At 40.0% G+C, this 10,920-nt stretch overlaps 1 protein-coding gene across 1 annotated transcript in view; it reads right to left on the bottom strand.

Moving 5' to 3' along the window:
• Positions 1-10,920, bottom strand: part of FRYL (FRY-like) — a 176,602-nt gene that overhangs the window by 56,644 nt on the left and 109,038 nt on the right. The window contains exons 38-44 of the mRNA XM_006872668.1: positions 10,402-10,587; positions 8,678-8,882; positions 6,762-6,883; positions 5,891-6,081; positions 4,381-4,475; positions 777-1,384; positions 358-455 (exon numbers count right to left, since the gene is read on the bottom strand). Of these exons, the coding sequence (XP_006872730.1) occupies positions 358-455; positions 777-1,384; positions 4,381-4,475; positions 5,891-6,081; positions 6,762-6,883; positions 8,678-8,882; positions 10,402-10,587 (1,505 nt within the window). The remainder of the gene's footprint in view (positions 1-357; positions 456-776; positions 1,385-4,380; positions 4,476-5,890; positions 6,082-6,761; positions 6,884-8,677; positions 8,883-10,401; positions 10,588-10,920) is intronic.

Below are 10,920 nucleotides of genomic sequence, written 5' to 3'. Positions count from 1 at the left end.
ACATAGTGGTTTACGTATTGGACTGCTAACAGCATTTAATTAAAAAAAAAAAAAAAAAAGAAATGAATGAATGAGAAATGGACAGAAGATGGGGAGAAAATAGGGAAACAGAGTAAGACTTAAAGGAGTGTTCATTCCTCTAGTTTAAATTGTATTCACTGTCATTTCAGCAGTTGTAGCTTACATCACTTCTATAGGACTAATTTAGTTGTATAAAGACAACGAAAATTTAGATACAACATTCATACAGGACAAGACAGGAAAAAGAGACTTTTAAGAATTTCTGAGAGATTCCCCCATAATATCAACTCCACAATTTCTCTATAGTATTATCTTTCAACATTAGTATTTGCTTACCTTTGCTATTCGACTAGCTGTTTCTTTGCAAAACTGAGTTGGGCTGTCAAAATGCTGGATTAAGTGAGGCAATAAGCAAAGGATGTTAAGAGGAAAGCCTATCAAAAAAAAAAAAGGCAAACAATAACCAATTTTATTGAATGTTATTTTAACCAATTTTATTGAATGTTATTTTAAAAGTTAAAGTTGTTCTCTTTAATTTTTTAAAAAGGGTTCCCAGAAACCGTTTTCCTTTCATCTCCTGGAAGACCTAACCATCTACATTCCTTTTTGTGCTTTTACCACGCAATTGGAGCTCTCTCACATAAAACAACAGTGTAACTGTGGAAAAGCAGAAATTAGTACACTCCAGAACAAACGGTTAACTTCCATTTCACCACATTAAAAACAAAATGCTGGCGCAGCGATATTCACATCACCTGACAACTGGGAAGGATCCACCAGTGTGTGTTTGGAAACAGCGATGAGTTTGCTGAGGAGGTGCACGGTCATTTCTTGGGTAGATACTGAGGTAAATCCCTTAAGGAAGAGCTGCTGAAGGCCTGGGAAATTACTCCATTTCAATTTGCTTTGTACATTTTCAATCTTCTCTCGGCTCTCTGATTTGTCCAAAGGCAAATGGATGAGCAGTTTGTTGAGCAACCTGAGAGCCAGGAGGTATTCGTATTCGTAATCTGATTCTAATAAAGATGCTGCTATCCAAAAAATGGTGGCCATCAAGGTGGCAGGCTCAGTAGTGGACTGCACGTCATACGTTCCCTTCTCTCGCAGAGAGGAAAGGCTTCTAGTCCTCGCTAGACTATTGCTATGGTTTATCCGTCCGTCCATTATATCCAGTGTGTTACTCCGCTGCCGGTCACCTCTTCGGTCACCAATTAAACTTAATCTCAAAGAGTTACTTCTTGCATTACTGTTATATCCCAAATAACTGCTACTATTAATGGGACTTGTGCTTAGATTGAGTTGTCCAGTGCTTTTCCTGTTAGCTGCATACTTGTTTCCCATTATAGGATCATGGTATGAGGTTCTTCAGGGGAAAAAAAAAAAAAAAAAGATATAAGTAATCACAGTCACTTCTTTTGCTAAGTTAACTTTACTCTTGAAAATACTGGGAGGAAACGGTAACTTATCAGCTAAAAAAAGTTCTGAATATATCAAAATTATCTTTGCTGAACCAAATTTTAGTGTTCTCCTCCATATTCAAACAAAATATGTTAATAGGACCTTTCCTTTGAGCTGGGATGAGGTTTGCCTTGAAAATAAAACACAATTTAGCTACCCTAATTACTGATAATTTTCACATTTGGGAATGAGGCACACATTAGGTCCAAAGCAGACCTCATCTGTCTTATCCCCAAGCCAGCCAGCCCCCATGTTCTTAGTTCTCTCAGCTGCACGACAGTGTCTGATTCCGCTTGCTCCCTCACATTCAATTACCAATGATTTAAAAAAGTATTCACAGAAGGCTTTCTAGAGGTGGCAGGAAGTATACAAAGTAATAGGAATGTTACATAAAATCTTTGGAGAAGACAGATACATTAAATGGATGAATTTATAGCCTACTAATTGGACTCCAGGTATGGTGATGTAGGAAGAGCACTGGACTGGGAACCACAAGGTTGGCAGTTCAAAGCCCCCAGCTGCTCCTCGAAAACCCCACAGACTCAGTGGCACTTAATAACAGCAACAACAACAATTGCTATTATGGGAGTGCAGTGCTCTCTATGATAAGCACTGGACTGCAAAACACATCTGTGGTTTGAGTCTGCCAGCTGCTCAGCAGGAGAAAGATGAGGCTTTCTCCTCCCATGACTCTTTAAAGCCTTGGAAACCCTACACAGAGTCACTATGAGTTGGACTGGACTCGATAGCACTAACAGCAACAACAATTGCAATTACTAAACTATAAAGAAAATACTGTGTCGGGGCCTAATTATGGAACAGTAAGTACTACCTGATGTGGTGTTGTGGGTTAATGTGCTGGACCACAGGTCGGTTTGAAGCACAAGGTCGGTGGTTAAAGCTCACCAGCCGTTCCTCGGAAACTCTACAGAGTCGTTATCAGTTGGAACTGACTGGACGGCACTTAACAACAACAGCCACCTTGGGAAAGCTAGAAATGTTTACTCACTAGGAGGTGACATTTGAGATGGGACTTGGAGGATGAGTTGGATTTTAGGGTTAGCAAGGCAGAGAAGGGTAGTGCAAAGGTTAACACACTCAGTTGCTAATGGAAAGGTTGTAGGTTCAAGTCCTCGAAAGAAAGACTGGGAGATCTACATGTGAAAATTTTGCCACTGAAAATCTCACAGAGTGGAGACTTGGGAACTCCTAAGTCCATGGACCCTGACCCAGCCGTGGGGGTGGTGGGGGGGACGACAACAGGGGGTTAGAGCTAAGAGTGAAGCATCCAGCTGATATGAAGTGGGGGGAGATGCGTAAGAATGCCCAAACTTGCAGAAAATACACATCTGACCTAGCTTGGATGGCTTGATGATCTCGATTAGAGGAAGATAAAGAAGTTTGATACAGGAAGCAAGTGTAAATTGCTAGAATTTGATGAACTTAACCCTTACTTATGGATGTAGCAGCTCAAAATACCAACCAAGAGGGAAGGAGCCTCCACATCAAGGATCAAGCCTATCCCCTCAGTATATAGGATTGATAGGGATGGGCAACTTAGACATTGGTGACCTAAAATCGGAGGGCTATAAAGGCACAAAGTGGCTGTCTTACAAGTTTTCAAGAGGGAGTTTAGTTTCAAGAGTGCAGTGGATGGTAGAATCCTCACTGAGCAGTTTTCATCTTGTCTAGATGGGTCTGGGGAAAGGAGAAGGGGATAGAAATCTTTTGATTCAGAAGTGAGTTAATTGTTATCATGACTAATTGTGATTATTACAACTGTAAAGGTAGAAGTCATGTAACAAAAATGGGGGAGTAGTTAATCTTACATTCCAGGAACAAGAGAACCCTAGGACCATCAGGAGAGAAGAGCAGGAGCGGAACATGGAATCCTAACCAGAAAAGCAGCGATACTAGAGACGGAGGTAGAGGTGATATCTTTGAGAGATAGGGCAGCTGAGGACTCTACAGTCAGGGGAAAGAGAAAGGCTGTGTGTTGGTGGGCAGGAGGTTAGCTTGCAGAATGTGCCCTTTGGTTGTTTAAATGCTTATATATTCCTGAGTGTTTTTGTGTACATCAAGGGGAAAAGGGGAGGGAATAGAGACAAATACTGTTAACTGATGGTGCATGGAGGGGACTGTAATCATTGCAATGAAGCAAAGTGCGATTGGTTGAGTGTAAAACTGATTTTATTCAATGTAAACTATCACTTAATTCATAATAAAAGCTAAAAAAAAATAAGAAAGCAAGAAAATCTTATGGAGGCCAGTTCTACACTGACACACATGGGCTGGAGTTGGCCCAATGCTAACTGGTTTTTAAAGCAGAGAAAGTGGGCAGAGAGGCTGCTCCAAGGAGAAGGGGCAGTTTGTGAAAAGCGAAAAGAAGAATCCTCAGAAGCCCCAGAAAGCAATGGACTGTTGAGTGAGGCAGGAATGGAAATGGGCAGTGAAGGCTGAGTGGCACTGTGGCAAGACCCCTCATCCAACACACTGGAAGGTGCTGCCATCTCTTAGCGCTAAGATATTTCACATGGCCCCAAGCTCTGAGGTTAATTTTTCCAGTGTCATCCATGTGATTTGTTTTCTCCCCCAATATTACTCTCACTAAGGCGTTCTGGTAGCGTAGTGATTACGAATTGGGCTGTGAGTCACAAGGTCAGCAGTTCACAACTACCAGCTGTTCCTCAGGAGAAAGATGAGGCTTTCTGCTCCTGTAAAGATTTACAGCCTCGGAGACCCTGTACAGGGGCGCTATGATTCGGCACCAACTCCATGGCACATATCAACAACAAATTATTCTTACTGCCAATCTAACAATGATACAGTGCTACAATTACACATATTTAGCTATTCAAGTTCTGGATGCATCTCTACAGGTTGCCTGGTTTACATTCTTACTGAGAAAGTGCAGATAGAAGATCATAATGCTTCATGGTTTCAGCCAAAGTATCGATTGCAGATTCCAATGTGAGAAGAAGCTCAATCACAAAACCCTGCCAAAACAAAAACCAAAACCAGCAGCTTTCAATGTGCTCTGGAGAAAGTCACTGCCATGGGCTTCCTGATGAGATTTTAAAACAGAAGAATCTCCACATCAGTATTACAAAACGACTAAATTCTCGCGCAGCGTGATCTTGCAGACTGATGAAAACGCTATTAAATGAACAGAATGAATGGATTATGAGGGCGCAAAATTTACCCAAATGTCAGGCCGAAATCCAGGGTCACTCAAAATTTTGCCTCTCGCATCCTACATGGACTCTGTCAGTAAGCTGTACAAATGCTACTTCTTGAAAGTTTCAAAATCAGACCTTTCTGTACCTCCATGCCCTTCCTTAATCTAAGCCACCATTGTTTTAGCCTGAACTCTAAAAATAGCCTTTTAACTGACATCTCTTGCTTTCATGCTTACCCCCTCTGAAGGTACCCACCCAACTTCCAAACTTACTTTTTTAAAAATGCAAATCCCATCCCATCACTCCCTTTTCAATACCTTCTGAGTGGTTTCCCATCAACACAGAGGAAAATTCTATCTGTTAGGTGAGCTAGACCTGTCAACTTTATCAATCTCCAGCCACTGGCCTTCACTTTACAAGTACCGACTCGATGGCACCCAACAAGAACAACACTTCTGCCACACACGGTTTCTTCATGTTCTTCAAACAGGCCCTTGCTTCCAATTCAGGGCCTTTGTACCTGTTATTCCTGCTCCCTCTGCCTGGAGTGTTATTCCCCAGATCAGCACATGAATCACTTCATTTGAATTATCTGTTCAAAAATCACCTTTTGATATGATTATATATAAAAGAGCTCCTTTCTCCATCACTCTTTAACACTTTACCTTCTTATTTGTTACAACATTTATCACTAAGTGGAACTGTGTTATATACTCATATTACTAATAGATTAAAGGCCTGCTTTCCCACGGGAATGTAAGCTCCAGAATTCCTGTGGTGTTATCTTGTTCAGTGCCTAGAAAAACACCTGATTCATGATAGGGATTTGCTGAATCAACTAATTTCTCATCAGATAATATTGAAATTATTAGTCTGCATAGATGTATGTATTCAAGGGTAGTATTTAATTTTATCTTAAAAAAAAAAAAAAAATTTCTTGTTCCTCTTTATATTTAAATACAGCCTATGTCTTTGACCTTGTGGTCATCCCAGGACACTGCCCAACTGTCAGTGTGTGTTTCAAGCTTTCTCTGACAAACAATTAGAGTATTTAAATAGTATGCTGTTATGTATTAATTATAAAATTTAATTTTGCTTCACAAGTCACTGTCTGCTTACTAAAGACCAGTGATAATCATACTGCTGTGTACGGTCTAGCTGTAGCGACCCACAGTTGGCCCTGAGTCCTTGCCAGTTGGGGCGGCTCAATCCACGCTGAACGAGCTTCATACCTGTGCATCTTCTCCTGGATCGCCCACCGTTTCCACAAGTCTGGAGAGAACATCAGAAAGCGTAGTTGCAGTAAGAGGCTGCTTTAGGGCCCTGAAAATCTGAAAGGATCTCCCAGCGTAGTGTCGAGAAGAGCAAGAAAGTGCTGTTTGCAGAGCAACTTCACTAAGGTGATGTTCTAAGTGGATTCCTTCTGGAAAAACAAATTAAGCAGTGAAATATGGCTCCTATTATAGGGCTTGGAGTCCAGGTGTGGTGCTGTACAATAAGCTCTGCAATGCAAGGGCGGTTTGAACCGCTAGGTCAGCAATTCAAAGTCAACAGCCACTTCTCAGAAATCCTACTGCATAGGGTAGCTGGGAGTTGGAACCAACTAAATGGCACTTAACAAAAATTATTAGAGGGGTTATGATCAGACACTTATCAGTGTGAACACAAATGCCTGACAAAGAGTAGGCACCCACTAAGTATTTGGTAAGTCAATGCCTTTTCTTCATTCTAATCACTAGGGTAAAAGTCCTTGAGACCAGGGTTGTTCCAACTCAGCACTATGACCATGTCCTTCTTTCATAACCTCCAAATGCATAACAAGTTTCGGATATCATCATCATCCACAAAGCTAAGAAATCCAGAATTTCACAAATAGTATTCTTATTTTAAAATACTATCTTAATTTTTCTCCCAACCCAAACAACCATGCTAAATGCAATCTGTTATTACTTAAATATAATAAATACATAAATCTGTAAAGCTTTTGATTTAAACATATCAACTATGAAAACTTTTGTTAAGCATTATCAGATATGTTAACATCACATGAAAATGACAGCGTATTGAATGTAAATATCATTTGACATAGTTCATGAGAGGTACCTGAGCTTGATTGCTTAAAAACAGACACCACATGTTTCAAAAACGCAGTTAACTGTTCAGCACTCTTTATGCTAGGATTCTTGGCAGAAACGTCCTCATGGTTCCAAAGGGGCCCTCTTTTTCTGTGAACAGAGCACATATATCATCCCCCGTGCTTTAAACTTACTCATGCTTCACAATTAGAAAAGACACTAGCTCATTAAATCAAATAGCATGTCACAAAGCTTACTAATACTTTTCATGTACGTGGATATATAAGTTTGTAGCAAGAAATTTGAGGACTAAGGTGTGCCTGATCCAAGCCATAGTATTCTCAATAGCCTCATATGCATGCAAAAGTTGGACAAAGAGTAACGAAGATCGTAGAAAAACTGATGCATTCAACTTATGGTGTTGGAGGAGATTATTAAAAGTACCACGGGCTGCCAGAAAAACAAAGACATCTGTGTTGGAAAAAGTGCAGCCAGAATGCTCCTTAGAAGCCAGGATGGTGAGACTTCATTTCTCATACTTTGGACATATTATCAGGAGAGACCAGTCCTGGAGAAGGACATCATGCTTGGTAAAATGAAGGGTCAGCTAAAAAGAGGAAGGCTCCCAAAGGGATGGACAGACACTGGCAAAAACAATGGACTCAAACAAACAATTAATTTTAAGGATGGTGCAGGACCAGGCAGTATTTCTTTCTGTTGTGCTTAGGGACACTGTGAGTCTGCACCAACACAATGACACCTAGCAGCAGCAACAACAACCTAGCAAGGAGGGGAAGATCAAGGTTACATGTAATCTCAAAGTCTTCCATCACTGCAGCCAAACTCTCTCAGAAGCAGTAGGAAAAGATGACAAATTTTGCCAAATGAGAAGATGAATGATTGCTGCTTCAGTGTTAAATAAGGTCAATACATTCTATAGTTCTTGAAAACTACCGCTGGGAGTCCCTTGATGATGCAAATGTTTAACTGAGAGGTTGGAGGGTTGAGTCTACCCAAAAGTGCCTCAGAACAGTGCTGAAGATCGAATTCTGAAACAAGCAGCCATAGAAAACCTATGGAGCACCTGAGTTAGAACTGACTTAACAGAAAACTGGTAGAGTAGAGTTAGATTATAACTCAAAGAGGGTAATTTACTGAGTAAAATGCACAGAAAATAATTTACTGGCTAAAACTGCAACAACGTCTGGGTTGAATAAGAGCCCGTTGATTCTTTTGGGACTCGAAGTACCCTAGAAACCTTTTAGGTGGTCGTGCTACCTCCTGTCCCTTCTGCCTCGAATTCATCTGGTGTACTGCTCTGAAGCTGATTTTCTCAACACATTTATTTAGTTATCCCCTCCCACCTTCCCTATCCCCAGTACAAAGATCTTTCAAAGTTTCCTTTCTTGAAAGAGAAAGATGTACAACTGTATGACCAAGCTTCACGGCTCTCCAGGTTGGTTTCTCACTAGCTCTCTAGCCTTTTCTCAAGATGTTTTTTCCCCCCTCAGCCTTTACAGTCAGACCAGATTACTCACCATTTCCAAACACAATGTTTTCTCAGGCCCCTATGATTTTGCTTTGACTGTGAAATATCACCTCATTTCTCCTCGATACTGTTCTTCTCTATTTACAATGCCTTGCAAACAGGAGACCATAAATAAATATTTGATGATGGATTGACTGATAATGTGAACTATGGATTCAGGTAACACTCTAACAATCTTTATGGGAACTGAGTATCCAGACGCAGCTGAGGTGCTTTCTCAGGATAACTGTGACTGCCACAGAACAAAGCCTGTGCTGGCTGCAGCATTGTTTTCAACAATTGCTTAATACAAATCTGTGTATTTCAAATCCACTCCCTTCAGAAAACAGACAGATGGTCCACAGGACTGACAAACGACAGCGCTATGTAACACCTATTAGTTCGGTAAGTGTTACCTTGAGGTAATGAATTCCATGAGGGTTTTTACTTTTCCATCCTGCGCCACTGAGATGTCAACCTCGCTGAGAAGAGTGGTGTGCAGGTGTGAAATGGCAGCGCTGTTGTTTCCTAAGCTGATACTAGAAGAGGTAGAACTTGAACTAAGCCCTGAGTCAGTCATAGGGGATGGCTGGTAATCAGGTATAAAATCATTCACGCCTGCTGAAAGAGAAAGGTGGTGGTCACGAAAATCTGATAACAGAAGAACATCACAAAAAACTTAAAGAATTCAACTATTGCTTCTTAAGGATCAGATGGGACACAGGAGGGTCTCTGTTAGCACTGGCTAATTCAGTACTCCGGATGGTTCTCATCATCACCAATTCGAAAAGAGAGTTTTTAGCAAGCGCCGTTCTCACAGTCTAAGGCTAAAGACAAATAGATTTGGTTTTACAGTGCAGTCCTTTGCTGCCATCTGCTGAAGAAACGTTGAAAGCGGCAGTTTCCCTGTTTTTTGTTGGCATATTTCCTCAGCATTTATTAAGCCAGGCACATTTTTATAGAATAGATTTTTAATTTCATATGGTAAGATTTCTACATTTTCCACTTCTTATTTTACTTAAAGGAATACTTTAAAATCTGTTTGTAATATTTGTACTACGTCAATTAGTGAACAATCTATTTTAAAGGTTATTATTGTTGTCCATATATACAAATGGCTAAGAGAGCTTTCAAAACAAACAACTAAATTGTGAATACAGTTGTTTTCATATAGAAAGACAGTAAACCTTTATTCCAGTCTTCTTTTAATCAGAATATTAAAAGGTTAATAAACTTCCTAACTGCTTTTTTTTTCTTACTAGGTACAAGGCTTTAAGTGAATATAGAGTTTCAGGCTAATAGCTTTTAAATGTATTAACCTTGCATCTGAACACTATGGCTGGTTGGCTGGCTGTGTGGTACTGAGTTGGTGTTGATTCAGGGCAGCCACCTTATATAAGGTTTCTGAGGCTGTAAATCTTTACAAGAGCAGAAAGGCTCGTTTTTCACCTGCAGAGCGCCTGGTGGTCTCCACCTGCTGACCCTGTGCTCAGCAGCCCAACGTGTAACCCACTAATTATGCTACTAAGGCTTCTTTCTCAACTCTGCAGGACTAGAAAAAAAGAAACTGCATTTGAATGTCTAACAACCATTATTTTCTAGAAGATCCCTTATTTATTAGCATGATGATACTGATGAATGGAATTAATAAGTTAGGGCTATTAGGAAAGAAGAAAATGTAACATTAAAAGCAAAAATTTTCAGATCTACAGTGAAATAAGTTTAATAATAAAGCCTTGTAAATTTGAACCTCAGTATTTAAACATGCCTAACACTTTAAATCCAGTAAATATCCTCAAATACATTTTAAAAGTTAAAAAAAAAAGTCAATTTTTCAATCCTTGAGAGTTGGAGAACTCAAACACAACTCCACATTTTTTTCACATGGTGTGCTCAATAAATTAAGCCATTTTCACTGAATCTTCAATTGACATGTGCAGAACTGAAGACTTTTATGATAAAGATCTTTAAACACAGTACAGACTTAACTTCTCTGAAATTTAACTTCTTTTTCTGAGCAGTAAGTAATGTACATGGTACTAAAAACACTAAAACTAAATTTTGCTTAAAATGATCTCTCAACCACATTAATGAAGTGCAATTCTATTTACCAAGCTGGACTTCTAAAGTAAATACATACCTGTGAAAGTGTAATCTAAGTGTGCAGTCTGTTTGACAGTAAGCACCCTGGGTTCATTAAACTCCTTGCTCCTGAGAAGGACAGAGGCAACAGTGCGGACGTTACTGCTGGATCCCGTTACTATCAGTAAATGCAGAAGCAGGCGTTTACAATGTTCATACACCTCAGGGTGGCAGTGGTCAAACCCTACAGAAGATAACAGAAAACAATCATGAATGATAGGATGAGTATTCTTGCTACCAAACTCATTTTTTTAAAGAAAAGTAGAAATTACATAAAATATTTAGTGGAAGGTGACGTTACAACATTAATTTATTGGCCTGGCGTTCTTATACATTTTTACAATAGCCTATTGTCCAATCTTACAGGGCACAAATAGTTTACACTCAACTATTAACTAAAAGGCTAGTGGTTGAAAGCCACCCATTAGCACTGCAAAAGAAAGGCCTGGTGATCTGCTGTGAGGATTGGTGGTGGCTCTGTGCTGTGGAGACGGTGACTGCTGTGAGGATTGGTGGT

Source organism: Chrysochloris asiatica, unplaced genomic scaffold, assembly GCF_000296735.1.
Source record: "Chrysochloris asiatica unplaced genomic scaffold, ChrAsi1.0 scaffold00209, whole genome shotgun sequence".
Lineage (NCBI taxonomy): Eukaryota > Metazoa > Chordata > Mammalia > Afrosoricida > Chrysochloridae > Chrysochloris > Chrysochloris asiatica.
This window is presented reverse-complemented; position numbering and strand designations above follow the sequence as displayed.